The sequence below is a fragment of the Tursiops truncatus genome, chromosome 14 (genome assembly GCF_011762595.2).
Source record: "Tursiops truncatus isolate mTurTru1 chromosome 14, mTurTru1.mat.Y, whole genome shotgun sequence".
Taxonomy (NCBI): Eukaryota; Metazoa; Chordata; class Mammalia; order Artiodactyla; family Delphinidae; genus Tursiops; species Tursiops truncatus.
The window spans coordinates 50,376,384-50,394,380 of NC_047047.1; the positions used below are offsets into that span (position 1 = coordinate 50,376,384).

General features: G+C 38.9%; 1 protein-coding gene across 1 annotated transcript; it reads left to right on the top strand.

Annotated features, from left to right (window-relative positions):
* Nucleotides 1-4,107: 4,107 nt before the first annotated feature.
* CALM2 (calmodulin 2) lies at nt 4,108-17,913 on the top strand. The gene is made up of 6 exons (XM_019942772.3): nt 4,108-4,229; nt 10,089-10,119; nt 15,600-15,743; nt 15,830-15,936; nt 16,355-16,490; nt 17,257-17,913. Exons 1-6 carry the CDS (start codon nt 4,227-4,229, stop codon nt 17,283-17,285), a joined length of 450 nt encoding a protein of 149 aa, XP_019798331.1. The 5' UTR covers nt 4,108-4,226; the 3' UTR covers nt 17,286-17,913.
* The last annotated feature ends 84 nt before the right edge of the window (nt 17,914-17,997 follow it).

Below are 17,997 nucleotides of genomic sequence, written 5' to 3' on the forward strand. Positions count from 1 at the left end.
GAGACATTCTCATGACCTGGTTGGATTCCTGTCCCAGCTGTTTTTCCCCATAGTCCTGGAAGGGGATAGCTTAACTTTCTCAACCAGGGCTCCTTATCTGAACCACAGAACAAGAAGATCATTTGAGTACTATTTTCTGAATTCTCTCCAGGTTGGCACGTTAACAAGTTCCATCCTACATGCATAGGAGAGAAGTTGATGCATACTGTTGGTGCCTTAGAGAATTTAGGGCTTAATTCTTTCACCTGTCAAGAATCACATAGGGCCTACAATCAAGAATGTCACTGTGACTGTCCTCTGCCCTTGTTCATAGCACAGCTGGCTGGAGGAGAGAAACTATGGGAAGGAAGTGTCAAAGGATGGGGCTTGTGTCATCTCTATTCTGCAAATTGAGGAACTGAGGCCTGGAGAGGAAGTGCATTCTCATTTTCCCAGGATGGACAAAGGTAGAAAGCTGTAATATCTCACCAGACAGGAGAGGAAAATAAACAACCAACCACCTCTTAGGCCTTGATGTAATGGTGGTCACCAACTTTGCTTCTCAGCTGGAAGTTGCCAAAGTCAGGCTGTACTGTATGTCATCTTGTGGAAGATAAATTCTCTATAAATAAATTGATTTGGAACAGTCTCAAATACACAAAAACCACAATGGCTTTAAATGTACGTCTTGACTTTTTTTCTCATTTTCTTTCTCTTATTGGAGAGTTCAGTAAGGAAGTTTCTGCAAGAGAGGCCTTGCTGAAATTCAACCTAAAAAACCAGGAAGAACTCTTCTGTGTTCTCTTTAACAGACATATTTCATTACCAAATATTTGTTTAAAAGCTCCTTGATTCAATACATACGTCTCTAAGCATGAACCTGTATATTATACTCAAGCTTGTTATACGTTATGCATCAATCCTTTTAAAAATTCATTTTCTAGAAGAAGTGATTATTCGTTTTGTCATTCAATTTCCCATCATTAAAAATTTCATATGTAGAAGCACTGCATACTGATGGGGTAAAAAACTGTTATAGCCCTTCCCTCTGAGGAAGAATCAGGGACAAATTTCTGAGGAAAATCTTGGAAAGACTTGGGCGCTACCACAATGGAGAGTGATGGAATGGTGGCCTTAGGGCTCTGTTTTCAGCTCAATTCTGAAGCAGAGGTACCCACTTTTAAGTAACATTCTCAATGGTACAGTGTATTTCATTTGTGGGGTAACTTAATTAAGCCCACCCACTCCGCCTGTGGAATCATTATATCACATTAGAAAGGACAATAGAAGCATGGGGGTCCTGAGTTTTTACTGAACAGTCATTCATCTGAAAGGAAGGTCACAGGGTTGCCAGTACTAACTGAAAGAGCACTTACTTTGTGTCTGATTTGTATGACTGAAAGAAAGAATCCATCTCCGGCCTAGTAAATACTTTAGATGGCTTGAGAAAATGCCTAAATTGTTTAAAGCAGGTTAAATTCCACTGAGTCTTTCCAAGTGGGTGCAGATAAGCTGTTAGAGAATATCTTGGTCTTGCTGGGCAGGAAGGTGTTCTGGAAGGATCCTTCTCAGTAGGCAGATTTCACCTTGGCTTGCTGAAAATGCTGTTCACTAGGTTTCAAGCGTCCACATGGCTGTGCTTTTTACTGGAAAATTCTAAAGCCTTGATGTGGCCTAAGAGGATTCTTTCTGGACAGTGGTTCTACCAACCTTCTTGAGGAACTGCAGTTTGAGCATGACCCTTAGTTCCTTTCTAACTTCCCAGCACCCTCTCCCGAGATCGGCTGGCCCTGGTAATGCCTAACCACTGACACTCCTCCATTGTGCCATGCAATTGCATGCCTCTGGGCCTTTTGCTCTGTTCTTTCTTTCATCTAAACTTGTTTCTCTCTTCCTCACTGGCTTTTCACTTTTTCCTAGCCCATTATCATGTCAGACTCAATTTAGGAGTCATGTTCTTTGGGAACCCTCTTTGGAACCTCTGTGGTGAGCAAAGGTCCTCACCTCTGTGCCTTCTAAGGCCCCTCTAAGGTAACAATGACATTATATTCGAATGAGTTTACACAGTAGGTAAAGTATTGCTATTCGTTTGTTAAATATTCCAGGTTATGCACACCCTTGTTTATTTTGGGTGGGACCAAGGAGTTGATTTTTTTTTAAATGGGGGGAAATATACGAAACAAGAATGACAGAATGCTGTTAACTGGTAAAGCTGAGTGATGGCTACTTGGTTAAGTGATGGTTATACTTTTCTCTCCACTTGTATATAGCTTATGTCTAAAGTTTTCCAAATAAAAAAGTTCAAAAATTAAAAAAAAATTTCATGTGTGATAAAATGCACATAAAATTTACCATCTTAACCATTTTAAAGTGTAGGGTTCAGTGGTACTGAATACATAATGTTATTCAACCATCACCAGCATTCATCCCAACTCTTTTCATCTTGTCAAACTGAAACTCTTATCTATACCCATTAAACAGTAACTCCCCATTCCCCCTTTCCCTGACAACCATCATTCTACTTTCTGTTTCTGTGATTTTGACTATTCTAAATACCTCATATAAATGGAATCATACAGTATTTGTTTTTTTGTGTGACTTATTTCACTTAGCATAATGTCCACAAGCTTCATCCATGTTGTGGCATATTACAGAATTTTTAAGGCTGAATAATATTCCATTGTATGTAACAACAAGCATATACCACATTTTGCTTATCCATTCATCCACTGATGGACATTTGGGTTACTTCCACATTTTAGCTATCGTGAAGAGTGCCATGAACATGGGTGTACCAATATCTCTTCAAGATCCTGCTTTCAGTTCTTTCGGGTATATACCAAGAAGCTGACTTGCTGGATCATATGGTAATTCTATTTTTAATTTTTTAAGGAACTACCATACTATTTTCCACAGTGGCTGTACCGTTTTACATTCTCACCAACAGTGCACAAGGGTGCCAGTTCCAAAGAGCTAACTTTTATGTGGCTTTAGAAATGTTCTATTAAATCTGAGAGGTTAGCGACCCAAAGGGGCAAATTCATTATGAAATTCATTGTGACCATATGTATTATGGTTTTATTATAATAATCACTTGTTGGGTGCCTACCCTGTGCCAGGTACTTTAACATTTTACCCGAACGCCAGTCTCTATAAGATTCTAATTCTTACAATAATCTTTCAATATAGGTATTATAAAACCTCCATTTCACAAATGAGGCTAAAGATTAAACGGCTCATCCAAGGTCATACATCTAAGAAAGTGGCCCACGATACTCATAACCAGGTCTCACTCCAAGCCAGACCCCTATTATTCCACAACATCAAGTGGCTATTGGGAGTGACTAATCCCACAGAATCCGGGATACTGCGCTTTTTCAGTGATTTTTTTTTCCCCCGGTAAATTACCCCAGACAAACGCGGCGAAAGGGAAGTATAAACGGAAGACCCTTTCAGATTAGTCAGCTGAGCAGGTGCGTTCGCCCTTACTCAGATATTCGGGTTTTGTGAGGGAGTAAAATGGTAAGCGTGCGGCCGCCACGAGGCCAATAACCGAAGCTGAGAAAAAGAGCGCGGGGTAGGGGTTTCACTGGGTCTTTCAGCTTCATTCTTAATCGGCGTTTTCGTAGACCCCTATACCAGGGGCGGGAAAGTGTGCGTACGACGGTGGAGAGAAAGGATGGGTGGAGGAGGAAGACTCTCCAGCCAAGCGCAAAGCAAGCGACTCCGCCGCCTGGCGCAGTTGCCAAGACAGTGCGGCCAGGGCAGCAACGGCACAAACGGCAGAAACCACACCGCGTCCCGGCGGCGGTGGCTGCGAGCCCCAGTGACGCATTGCAGGTACGAACCAGCCAATCAGAGGCCGGTTCAACGATCGTCGCGTTACGCGTCGCTACCACGATGCTCTTCCGCGCCGCAAAGTAGCGCCTCTCAGGCGAGACTCCACCGGCCCTTCAACGGCTCGCTGGGAAGCGAAACCCACTTACGCCATCCGCTCGCCCCCCTCCCTTTATTTCTTGTATCGTCGACCACACAACTGTGGATAAAGTGGTCTCGAGAGGAGTTGGAGTGGAGGGGGTTGGCCGGGACTCGTTTGTGATGTTCCGTTATCTGGCGTGCGGCGGAGGGATCTGGCGGAGGGAGGTGTTTATGAGGCGCTGGGGGCGGAGGGGGAGAATTAGTCCGTGTGGAGCGAGCGAGCTGAGTGGTTGTGTAGTCGAGTCCCGGAGACCGGTAGCGCTTGCAGCATGGTGAGTGCGTCGCTAAGCTGCCGGCGCTCGGCCTGTGGGGGGAAGAGGCTGAAGCGAATTGACGAAAGAAAGGGAACTTGCCACCCTTACACCCTCCAGGAATGGTTTTCGCCAGGGGGATGGCGCACATGAGGCTGGGGGCGCCCGCGGCCGTTGTGTCGCAGGTGCTTCCCCACCCCCCATTCTCCTCAGGGAGGTGTCCTCTAGTGTACTGGGGGCCGGGCGCACCGCCCCCGGCTCTGCGGAGCTCCTCAGGGGCTGGATGAGGATGGAGCCCGGGTGGGGGGCAGGTCGGCCTCCGCGAGAGGCGAGAGTGGAAGGGCGGGGGTGAGCCGGAGCGCAGAAGCTTTGGGTCGGGCATCTCGAAAGGTCAGCCCGGGGCCGGATTCAAAAGCCCAACGGACGGTTGGTGCGGACGCCAGGAAGCGCTTTTGTCCGCGCGCGGCCGCCTTGCGCCGAGGGGGCGGGCGGGAGCGCGCGAGGCCGTCAGCCCGCAGCCCCGCGGGTCAGGCCGGGAGGGGGCGAGGGGCGGGCGCGCTCTGTGGGCCGAGCCCGTGCGGCGCGGGGAGCGGCCGGGGGCGGGGCGGGGCGGGCGTGGGGCTGGGGCCGCCGCCCGTCCGGCTAGGCTCGCGCCCCAGCTGCTGCGCTGGCACCTGCAGGACTGCGGAGGTCTGGGCGGCCCGCGGCGCTGCGAGGCCGGCCGTTCCGGCATAGGTTGGGGAGGGCAGCCTCGGCAGGTTCCCATCCCCCTCTGGCGGCGCGAAGGAAGCGGTGAATCCTGATCCTTTTGCTCCGTCTGCGCCTTGAGATCTAATTCCACCTCCCAGGCTGGACATTTAAAATTAAAAAAAATTTTTGAAGTGGTTTTGTCGTTGAAGGAAATGGCTGTATATCTGAAGTCAGGCGCAGCGTCCCACTATTCATCTCGTTAGAGAAAGCCAGAGGCTTCAGCTAGGGTCTGAAAGGCGTTTCCTGTTCACCTACCGAACGCCAGCTCCGGGGTGACTGTCGTTCTGTTGTGAAAGTCGGTCTTACTCTCCTGTAACAATTGGAAGGATGCTTTTGAGAAGGGCCCCAGTCCTCTTCTTGAGTGCGCACGTGCACGCCAAAATGTTAAAGAACCACTACCACACACAGTGTTGCCCCGCTCCAACCCCCTTGAAAATAACTGGTATTTCCGTAGAGAAAGTGCCAGCTATCTTAACGTGCAGTTCACTTCATTTGTACAGTAATGGCTGTCAAAGACCGTCGTGAAAGAATGGGAACAGGGAATTTTAAAAAGCATTTTCCTGTCACTAGAGAGCGGAACTCCAGTTCTTTCCTTTTTTTTTTTTTTTTAAAAAAAACAACTAATGAGGGCGGTAATTTGCAATACTTATTTTGTCGTTTTTTCTGCCAAGTGGTTACGGGAGATGGGTGTGTCCAGGAGGCAAGGTGACATCTTAAACAGTTGGGAATCCTTGCCAACTGAAACCTCCACCATGTATGGGTGTGGGGAGGGGAGTTCGCATTTGTTTGATATACTCTTCCATCTTGATATTCTAAATTATTATAAATTTGAATGTGCTGGTTGAGTTTACTTTTAGGTGAAACAGGGTGTACACTATAGGCATGTAATTAAGATTCAAAATTGTGGGGTAAATTTTTTTTTTATTTTATTTCTCATATGAAAGGTAAGGTTTCTTCCTGATCAGTCTGATAATTGAATCAAGAGCTCAAATGGAGTGTCTTGGTGAGGCATAGAGTTTGTATCTACCCTTCGGGGTCCTTTGCCAAGGGTAGGCTTTTGTAGTTACTGTTCACATCATTGATGTTTGGCGGGGGGGGGGGGGGGTTTCAGTTAAATTGACAGTCATTGTTAACTAATTTGGGAATTGTCCTCAGGTAATTTTATAATTATAAGACCTGACGATTTAAAATTAGGACTCTGTAAAGTCAAAGAATGAACATGTATTTGATGTGGAAATGGAATAAGTTTGCTCACATGGCTCTTGGGTTTACATATAGTTGATGGCTTGTTCGTTGAAGGGAGATTGATTGCATTAAGAAGACTTGAGGCTGGGGTGATAAGTAAAAGATGTGAAGAGGTAGAAAATTTGGTCACTTCAGTCTAATTAAATATCCCATCTAACAGCAAGAAGATCTGTTTCTACTAGACTGAAGAAATTCACCAAGGCTCTATTAAAATATAGAAAGTTCTAGATTCGGCTAGACTGATCAAATTAGGCCTTTAGTAAAGGTAATTTTTAAGAAGTAATATCTAATAGCGTTTTCTCTTTGGGGCCAAGATGCCGTATAAGTGTTGTTCTATCAGAATGAAAGGTATCTTAACCTCTACTGAGATTGCTTTTGATATAGATAAAACAAATACCCTGATTTCTGAAATGGTAGAAAAATTTTTACTTATGAAGCCTTTGTTGTATCTAAGTAGCACTTGGAGTAAACAGGAATCAATGAAGGGCGGAAGTTTGTTTCATTTCAAGCCTATGGACTGATAAACTTACTCTGATATAAATTTTGGATTATTTTTATACCACCTTTCACTAGATAATACTCCAAGGGTATCCATACCTACTTTTGAATGCCATTTGGGAAATGTTTAATAGGTATGTAATTTCCTTAAGGTCACACATGTAGTCTAGATTAGTAGTAGTGTTTTTCTCAGTGTTGACAAATCACCTGCATTTCTCCAAAATGCAGATTCTAGTCTAGTAGGTCTGAGGTGGAACCTGAGAGTGTACTGATGCTTGGGAGCTTTCTCTAGAGTTGACAAGAGCAACAGGAAGAATTACAACAATATTTGTATTTGTAGAAACAAAGGAGTAGGAACTAGTCATCTCTCTAGTGAGTTATTTACTGAGACAAACACACATTTTGATGAGCTTGAGTTTTCCCAAAAGTATAATTCCTAGTTCTTCTACCAAGAAAATGACTCTCTCCACAGACAGAAATAATGAACCAAATTTATTTGTATTTCTTGGAAAAGGCTTACAAATTACAGTGCTAGGGAGCTTTGTGTTCTTGCTTTTAGTAGGTTTTAATCTGAATGTTGCTGATAAAGGTTATTTTAAAACCTTGAACTCTGGGTTAGTAGTAAATACAAAAAAATTGTCTTTAAGTTTCCTGAAACATTACAAGCAATATCCAGCACTTTCAGGCTATGTAACTTAGTCTCCTGTTTATTCCTTGAAGCTCATTTGTGATCTTTACTGAGATCGCAGACAGGATGGTGTGGGGCCATTAAAATTTTGACTCTTCGAGCAAAATTGGATAATTTTAAAGTTTTCTTCCTGAGGCCTTCTCAGCTTTCATACAAATGAGTCTTCTCAAAATCTCTTCCCGCACAACTTGTCGAGAGAAAAATCCCTGCTGTTTCTGCACGTAGCAGTCATTCCTTCAGCTTTCACATGTGCTGCAGTGTCTTCCACACATTTGGTTTAACTAGTCCTAAACTGATGTGTCTTGCCACATCTGTCCGTGGGCTTGCACCTTATGGTTTCAGTTTGTGGAAGTAGATTTTCTCATCTTAAAGTTAACATGGAATGTGGTGAGGTTGCTGTAAAGGGCTTGATAATGCCCCACCTGTCTGCCTTCTGTGTGGAAGTTGACCTAGTCAGGTTGGTGTTTAACATTACATTGTAGGTTCTTCGGTTAATTAATTTATATAAAATAGTTATCACTGAACTCTTTGGGCTAGCCCTTTACATAGCTTCTCACTTACTGTGCACAATAACCCTGCAAGGTAGGTATTAATATTCTGTGTCACAGGTGAAGTTGACAATGAGAGGTTGAGTAACATGTCCAAGGTCACAGCTATTGAGTGGCAGAGCTGGGATACTAGCCCGGTGATGACTCAAAGCACCATGCTTTTTTCTTGCACCATGCCATGTTGCCCTTCTTTCAAAAATGATAGACGTCCAGCAGAATGGAATGAGACTAGAAGTAAATCATCTATAGCCTCTAACAAAGTAAAAATTAACTCAGTGGATTTACAGGGTTTTAAATCTTATTCCTAGAGAAAACAATCGACTGATTTTATACCAAATACTTGGAGGATTGGGATTTGTAAGGAAAAAAGTAGATAATTTTTATTTTATAAACTTCCGCATCTGAGCTTAATTATTGGCTCTTCAGTTTTAAGTTACTAGAGTATTGGCTTTTTTTCTAAAGCAACGAGTTGAGTTTGCATCAAGGTCAAGTCAAAATTGTTTATCAGGGAAAGAAACTTCTTCTTTTCTGGGTTTCTTCTCAAATGTTCTCATGCTGTCTCCTAGAGAAAAAAATGTGATGCTATCCTGTATTAAGGTTTTATCCTTTCCAGGGGTGTGTTCACTTAAAATGAAGGAAACCAGGCAGTGTTTATTATTTTTCTCATACCAATAAGTGAATGGATTAATCATAGTACACTTGACTTCCGTAGGTAGGAATATTAGATAGGAGGCTATTTCTTGTCAGTGTCTCTGGATATATGTACCAATAAGCAATGAAATGTCCAAGGGTGAAGGCCACATGAAGAACAAGGAGGCATGTTATTTTGCAAATATTTTTATTATATTATGCTGTGCTCTGAATTTAAAATTGAAGGTATTGAATATGTCTGACACCTTAGTGTTTAATTCTGACTCTACTAGTTTTGTACTCCTGCTCACTGAAATTTAACCTGAGCCTTTCTCCCCATCTGTAAGATATTATTAATACCATTAAGGGTTGTTGTGAAGATTGAATAAAAACAACATATATAGTGGGTTTTAGCAAGTGCCTGAATGTGTTTTTTTTAAAAGTAAAAACAAGTAACGTTTCTCCATTTGCTAAAAACATCACAAATCTTATGCTCACTTTGGAATTTCAAACATCAAGAGAAAATAAGTAGCTGGACTTAACATTTTGTAAGTAATGTACTTCAGATATTCAGAATCCTGGATTCTCTGCAGTTGCATGGCAGGTGAGGAGGAGTAAAAACTGGTACTTTTCATGTTGCTCCAACCAGGACAGCTTGGATTTTTGTCTTTTTGGTAGTTTTGCTTAGTAATTTTGTTGTTGAGGTTTGGAAAATCACATATATGTCCAAGTGAAGTATTTAGCCACTTACAGGGGAATTTTAAATGTAGTCCTTGTTCATTATTTTTGATTCAATGGAGATTTCTGGTATTAATGGTTTGTATTTACCTGAGGAAGTGAGCTTAAGTTTAGATATCTTAATTTTGAAAAAGGAAACATTTCTATTGGATCTATCCTTGCTTTAGAAGAATACCAATTCCAATTAAACTTTCTAGTGTGCTAGATTTGCTTTTTAAAAATTTGTGTAAAATTAGACTTTCAAACATATTCTGAAATATTTTCATATCTTAAACTTGGGGGCGAGTTAGCTTAGCTTTGAAGATAAGATGTGTGCATTTTCTGCCCACCTGTGTTTGGTACTAAGGAGTGTTGAACTAAAGTTTATGGAACAGGGTGAACCTTGAATGTTTTTTTTTGTTCTTAATATTTATTTATGGCTGGGTTGGGTCTTCGTTGCTGCATGCGGGCATTCTCTAGTTGTGGTGCACACAGGCTACTTTTCATTGCGGTGCACGTGCTTCTCATTGTGGCAGCTTGTTGTGGAGCACGGGCTGTAGGCACGCGGGCTTCAGTAGTTGCAGCACATGGGCTCAATAGTTGTGGCACACGGGCTTAGTTGCTCCGCAGCATGTGGGATCTTCCTGGACCAGTGGTCGAACCCTTGTCCCCTGCATTGGCAGGTGGATTCTTAACCACTGCACTGCCAGGCAAGTCCCACCTTGAATGTTTTTAAACTTATTTCTATAAGTGTTAAATTACATACTCTTAAGCCACTTAACTATTTCTTTGATCTCTTTGTAGGCTGACCAGCTGACTGAAGAGCAGATTGCAGGTGAGAAATTACTTACTAGATTATACCCATCGGATTTTATTATAAATTGATGCGCTGTTCTCAAAATAAGGTACTTGTATGACAGAATTAACTTTGATCTATGTAGTAGATGGTAACAAATGAGTGTAATACAGTAATTGAACCTACTCTGGCAAGTGAGAAAGTAAACTTGACTATGAAAGATGTGTGGGGCTAACTGTAATTAAAGACATGTTTTTAGGTTATGTGGATATACTTTTGAGCCTGGTAGGGGTGGTCTTTGTTTTTCTTAGAGATTATCTTGCTGTAAAACATGAATTCTGGGCAGTTTTTAACACTTCATATCAGTCTCCATAGGAAAAGAGGCCAAATAATAGTTAATAGGTAACTCGAAATGTAAAATCAGAAAATGAATGTTGAATTTACCCTGGTTTAAAGTAGCTAATATTTTAACTTTAGAATTGCATATATGGTCATTCAGGGAATAACTTCTCTAGTAAAAGTTAGCATTCTACTTTACAGATGTAGTAAGTTGAACTTTATCTTAAAAAGCAGTGACAGCTGTTGAAATCAGTTTTAAGTTTTGCATCCTTTGATTTGCTATGGAAGTATGTGAAATTGCTACATAAAACTTGATGAGATGATGTTAATATGCCGAACCATTAGTACTTTTGATTTTATTCTACTACTTTGAGATGGCTAGTTAACATCAAAATGTTGGGGAAACTTAATAAATGGTGTTTTGTTTTTTTGATTGCAGTGTTGAAATGCTTTTCAAACTCTATTCCTTGACTTTGATTTATAGACTTATTAACAAAAGCATCAAGCAGTTTTGGCTGCGATAGTTTTCCTGGTAGGCAAGGAATTTCAAGAGCTCAAAATCACTAAAGATTTTTTTTTTTTTTAATGCTAGAATAAACTGAGAAACCCAGTTGGAACTGAGCTATGTAGCCCATTTAAAGTAAGCTCCACCCCTCATACACAAATTTGGTGGAGCCAGAAATCATTAGTGTCCTCAAATACTCATCACAAAATAGTATTTGCTAGGACTGTGTAAAGTACAAAGCTATTAGCATTAAGGACCAATTTAAGCAGGTTTTATTTTTATTTCTTACTGTGTGCATTTGACTTAAACTGGGAATTTGCTTTTTAGGGTTGGTAAACTTGCATGTATAGGGTGTGTTGAAGTAGTCAAGCACAGCTTTGGAAATAATTTCTTTCTTCATATATAAGTGTATTGATGAAATGTAGATTATTCTGAAATAGTTTTCTATATAATGTCTTGAGGAAATGACTTGGGGTATTATTTCCACTCTTAAGTTCTTACCTTCTCTAATACACCTGTCTTTGCCTTTCATTTCTCGGTTGTCCGAGTCAGGTAGTTCTGCATGGCACAGCATGTTCACTTCAGGATAGAAAATTATTCCTCAAGGTGCCAGTCACATAGTTGATGCGCATTACTCCTCTCCCAAACACACATGCAACTCTTTTAAAAAGTAGTTTGTGTCTGTTAATATAAGAGGCTCAATCCTCTGGCTGATTGCATTTTTGTAAAGAATACTTGTAGTTCATGGAACATTGTCTTTAAGATAAAGTCTGTCTTTTCATTGGTTCCTATCATACAATTAAATTTCTAGTGAGAGTGGTAGGAAAATCTATTTTAGGTTCTTTCCATACCCTGCCTTTTCCTAGGCTTTTAATAAAGCTGTTCTTGGACCCTAGGTTTAGTAAACCTTTAAGGTAGAGGAGCCAAAGCTTTTATGCTATTAAAATAAAAATCCTGTGAAATTGGGGACCTTTTTATTTTCTCTTGTATCCCCAGTACCTCCCACACAGTAAGGACTGAATAAATATTTCTTTTTTGCCATTTACAGTTTTATTAAATTCCCTTAAACTTTGAATAAATACTTCTTTGAATAGATAAATTTTCAAAGAGGTGTGCCACACATATATGTTCTAGAACAGTACCTACCCTATTCCTAAGAATTATTCTGCCTCCTCCCAAAGTCCCCTCTTAATATCTACCTTTGAGGTGAAGGCAAAAAATATTTTTAATCTGGTAAATTGTAATTGCTGGTAACCAGTTAATATCTTAGAGTCTTAGCTCTACTTGTGCTAACAAGCTTCATACATATAATGCAAGGTTGAATATACTAAGGTACTTTTTCAGTTGGCTTTATCTTCACCTGATAATCATTACTACTTCAGATTTGAAATTCCTCTAACAGATAACTTAGTCTAGAAAAAAGTATGCTTATTGTTTAGGTGAAGTTTCTAGAGTTGTTTACGTTACCTTGGTCTTAAAGAGCAATCCAGAACAGTCTAGTGTGACATCACTAACAAGTTAGTTTTGTTGATGACTCTGCCATGATGTCATTAGTTGTTGGTATTTAATGTTTAAAGGAAAAATGTAAAATAATTTTTTTCTTTAAAGAAATTTATGCCTAAACCATTAAACTTTTAAAGTTCAGTGTAGGGATAAAACTTATTTGATAAAAAACTAATCTTACTCAACAATAAAGGTTTGGTACATGGCCTTTAAAGGATTAATAAGTTCGGAATTTTTATAAATAAATAGAAATTGATAAACAGGCATTTGATTTTTCTTGTGATTGTTTCATGATGACCTGTTTTAATAGAATTATAAGTTTATGTAAAAAATATTTAGAAAGGTACCCTGGGGTTGCTAATGAACAAATAAAACAAGTAATAGTATGATTTCTGAAAGTTTCAACTTGGGCATAACTAGAATGGATTTGGGGAGGTTCCATCAATTATGTTGAAGATAGCTGTTCTGTGACATTCAGGACCTGTTTTCTTACGTGAATTGAGGTTTTGACTCCTAGGTTTATATTCAACTCATTCCTGGGAAATAACTGTTTAGAATGATATGCTTCTATACGTTAAGATTAAACTGTTCTGAAGCACAGGTGGAGAGCTATAAAAGCAGGTGAAGTAAAATTGTACTTTTCAGTTTATTCTTATTTTAAGTTTTTGCAGGTGTTTCTGCCTCTTTAGTGTAAAAATACAAATAGAGATTTGGAATAAACCTTGACCTTCAAAGTATTTTTATTCGTTCCTTTTTGTATGCATGAAGTAAACACTAGTTACAGCATAGAAATGGTTTTATTTTCTGCTTTTCACTTATTCCAGCAAATATTTTAAGAGTTATTAGATGTTTAAACTTCTTGAAATTTAGAACACACATACATAAACTTATAGCATGCATCTTTCAGAATTTGTCCTTTAAGTTAAATCACGTAGTAAAATGATTATGGCTAGTTATACTGGGAATTTTTGTACATGATGGTGGTGTTACACGATAACTGTATTATAGCAGAGAATGTAATGTAAATAAATATAAATCTCTAAGTACTTTAATTTTCTTGGAGCCTAAGTTATTAGGTGATAGATGCTACTGTGTTCCGAACCTAATAGTTTATATATTTCTAGACAGTATTTGTACATCCTGTTTTTTTTAAAAAACCTGAGTGTAAAATGGAAATGTTTTCATCAAATTCTGCTATTTGTAGGACTCTGATTTATTTTTGTCATTGGGTTGGTCTAGGTTAGTACTGCATATTTTCATAAGATCAGTCAGTAGTTTGGTACTAAGCTTCTGATATCAGGTGAGTTCCTCTGAAGACAAGTAATATTTAAATGGAGTGGAATGTTTAGCACTCAGTAGTAGTAAGTGGCACTTACTACTTACTGAGTGTAGCGAACTATAACTAGTCAGTGATACCTGGTCTAAAGCTAAGCAATTAAAAGAATCAAAGCAGAAGAAAATAGTGTGATAATCCAAAAAGGTAATAGGACTCAGGTAGTTGTGTGGGTAATTTTAAATAAAGAATCCATTTGGAGGCTATTGTGATAGTCCAGATAAAAGATGATAGGGTCATTAGCCAAAATGTTGGATGTAGAGATGAGCAAAGAATCAGGCAGTATTTAAATAGCAGAATTCAGCAGGCCTTGACAGGTTTCAGGGAAAAAGAATTAAGGTGGCTTTTGTTTGCATTCCTAGGGTTGCGGAGGAGTATAGAATTGATTTTCATTAAGTCTTCCTTGAGGTCAGCCAGGGAAGATGTCCTGTAGGAGTGAGAAATAAAAATATTATGTTGAGAGTGATGAGTGGACTAAAGATGTGAAGTCTTCATTATTAGTGGGCATAGATGAAATGGCCAAGGAGAGAAAAAAGGATAAGAAAATTGGTCACGTCTATATGTAAGAGACAAATAGGAGCAAGACCCTTTGGCAGTAGGAGGTAGAAGGTAAATTACTGTTGTGAAAGCCAAGAGAAGTTTGAGAGTTTTCCAGTGTAGCTGTGGATGCTGCAGGAAAATGAGACCATCTTTTTCTCGACATTTATTAAGTACTTATTTGCCAGGCATAGTTCTAAGTGCTTTACCTATCCTAATTCTTAAATTTAGGAAGTAGGTACAGTTATCCCCACTTAACACACGTGAGAAAGCTGAGGCAGAAAATTTGCCCAAGGTTATTTATATTACTAGTAAGTAGCAGAGCTGGAATTTTTTAGCCCAGGCAGTTGAATTCCAAAGTCCGCTTTTAGCTCCTGTGCTGTATGCTTTTGTGTTTGCTTGCTGACTGGGCCTAATATCTTTGCTAGCTTTGTTAACTAGCTCACTTATATGCCCTTGCACTACCAAATTAAATCTCTGCTTTAGTTTCTCTATATTCAGGTATTCTGGACTGTTGCTCCAGTAGCTTTCCATGTAATCTAGTGGTGAATTGAAAGCAACATAATTTCACAAGAAGATATAAAAGATTTTAGGCAATAATATATCTCACTCTATTATAAGCTTGGGATTTTATATTCTGAAGAAAGGTCTAAATTTTGTTTTCAGTGATACAGCTCTTAGTTAAAACTGGCCATTCATATCTTGATCATCCCATTGTTAACATCATTATAGATTATTTGGTCCCTTCTGTCTTCGAGAAAAGGAAGCTGGCCTATTGCAGGTTGTTCTGAAATTTAAATTTTTTTCTTTTTAATTTAGTAGGTGATTAAATAGACTTAATTTAAACTTTGGGGATTACTGTAAGCAGTACAGTTGCTATATAGAAGTATGTATTTAGTAACAGTAGTTTTCCTTTTCTATTCTGAGTGTAGGTTAGATCTGTAATTTTGAATTGTGTTCCACAGAGCAGCTTCAACAGAAAATAGAGAAGCCAGTCATCTGGGGCTTTGAGTGTTTTCCTCTTTCAACAATAGTTTGACTCTTATCTGGACTACATTTTGAAGTTCCCTGTAAGATTTTAGATGAAAAAACTCTCAGATCAATACATGAGCATATGATTAGCTAAAAATGTTTGAAATACCACAAGGTTTCCTCACCTAATCCTTCAGGAATCAAAATCCCATTTCAGGTCCTATCTCTCTATATATGTTTGCTTTGACGGTTGATGAATACATTTCATTTAGGAGGTTACTTTTTTATTGTTAACCTGTGCATTTGGATTGTGGTCTCTCTTTCAAACAGAATTCAAAGAAGCTTTTTCACTATTTGACAAGGATGGTGATGGAACTATAACAACAAAGGAGTTGGGAACTGTAATGAGGTCTCTTGGGCAGAATCCCACAGAAGCAGAGTTACAGGACATGATTAATGAGGTGGATGCTGATGGTAAGTCTTTTTAGTTTCAGGGTTTGGGAAGGGGGAGTTGGCATTTAAGTTCTGTTGTAATGTTTCAACTAAACAAACCATTTCAGGTAACGGCACAATTGACTTCCCGGAATTTCTGACAATGATGGCAAGAAAAATGAAAGACACAGACAGTGAAGAAGAAATTAGAGAAGCATTCCGTGTGTTTGATAAGGTAAGTATCCAAAGACTGGATTTGTTCAATTTTAATTTGAGGATAAAAAGATATCAGGACCTCTTAATCTGTGAAGACTTGTTTTTCTGATGATTTACCAACATATTTTAATATCAAGCAAAAGCTTTTTAAGAATTCAGTGTAGATGGAGGTTTCCTAATAACATATATATTGCATTAGTTTTGTGGCGAAAGAGGCATCACTTGACTTTGGAACCAAGAAATTGTGATTTCAATATAGAATATCCTGCTTGACTCTCAGTGACATTTAATATATAGGTCAGCTATTTGTAAACTCTCTTTAGTTTGTATAGATTACTAAAGTATATTTTGCTCCCTAATGTGAAGTTTAATAAACTTCTATTCCAACTCGTTACGTCTATAATTTTGCTTAGACGTTTTACTACATTTTTTTGTAGGATGGTAATGGCTATATTAGTGCAGCAGAGCTCCGCCATGTGATGACAAACCTTGGAGAGAAGTTAACAGATGAAGAGGTTGATGAAATGATCAGGGAAGCAGATATCGATGGTGATGGTCAAGTAAACTATGAAGGTAAGTCTTTCACTGTCACTGCCGTATTCTGTGTTTTGACTTTAAGGTAGAGGTTCTTGTTAGGTATCTGATAGGTCAAAATTAGTGACATTCCCCCCACCACCAGAATTGGAGATGCTAAAACAGTTACTGATATTTACCAACCTTTTGCTATTCAGAGTGTTGTGCACAGATTAGGCAACATCATTGTCACCTGAGAGCTTTTTAGAACTATTTATTATCAGATCCTGTCCCTTTACTTAGAATCTACATTTTAATAAGATTCTTGGGTGACTTCATAATGCACATTAAAGTTTGAGAAGCACTACACTCCAAATTATGATAAAACAATTTTTGTTAACAATTGTGGAACAGTGTGAAAAGCTTCTTCAAACTTATTTCAAGATCCTGAAAGTTAAGGTGACTTTCTTTCATTGGATTTTCCTTCCCTCTAATTAGCTTTAAGTCTAAAATTATACATGCTTCAGTTCAGAAGTATCATATGTGATATTGAACTAAGAGCAAGAATGCTTTTTATTTGTAATAGCTTATCTAAAGCATTAATTTGGTTTATTCATTAATAATCATAAATAATTTTGGTTTTTGAAGGTCCAGCCTTGGCAGTAAACTAGCTTTCTTCTGTACTTCATGATAATTTTGAGGAAAGAAAGGGGAATGGAGACTGCTTAGTGATTGAGTAAATGTGATTGGTTTTGTCAGACTTTTGCCATTGACTCAACATTTTTGTGTACTTCTGACTCAACATTTTTGTGTACTTCTTTTTCAGAGTTTGTACAAATGATGACAGCAAAGTGAAGACATTGTACAGAATGTGTTAAATTTCTTGTACAAAATTGTTTATTTGCCTTTTCTTTGTTTGTAACTTATCTGTAAAAGGTTTCCCCCCTGTTGTCAAAAAAAATATGCATGTATAGTAATTAGGACTTCATTCCTCCATGTTTTCTTCCCTTATCTTACTGTCATTGTCCTGAAACCTTATTTTAGAAAAATTGATCAAGTAACATGTTGCATGTGGCTTACTCTGGATATATCTAATAAGCCCTTCTGCACATCTAAACTTAGATGGAGTTGGTCAAATGAGGGAACATCTGGGTTATGCCTTTTTTTTTTTTAAGTAGTTTTCTTTAGGAACTGTCAGCATGTTGTTGTTGAAGTGTGGAGTTGTAACTCTGCGTGGACTATGGACAGTCAACAATATGTACTTAAAAGTTGCACTATTGCAAAACGGGTGTTTTATCCAGGTACTCGTACACTATTTTTTTGTACTGCTGGTCCTGTACCAGAAACATTTTCTTTTATTGTTACTTGCTTTTTAAACTTTGTTTTAGCCACTTAAAGAAAATCTGCTTAATGGCACAATTTGCCTCAAATCCATTCCAAGTTGTATATTTGTTTTCCAATAAAAAAATTACAATTTACCCAACTGTTGCTCTGAATCTGAGTCATTTACTTAACTTGAGGTTAAATAATTTTGAGAATCAAGTGGGGAGGTGGTTTCTACTTGGTA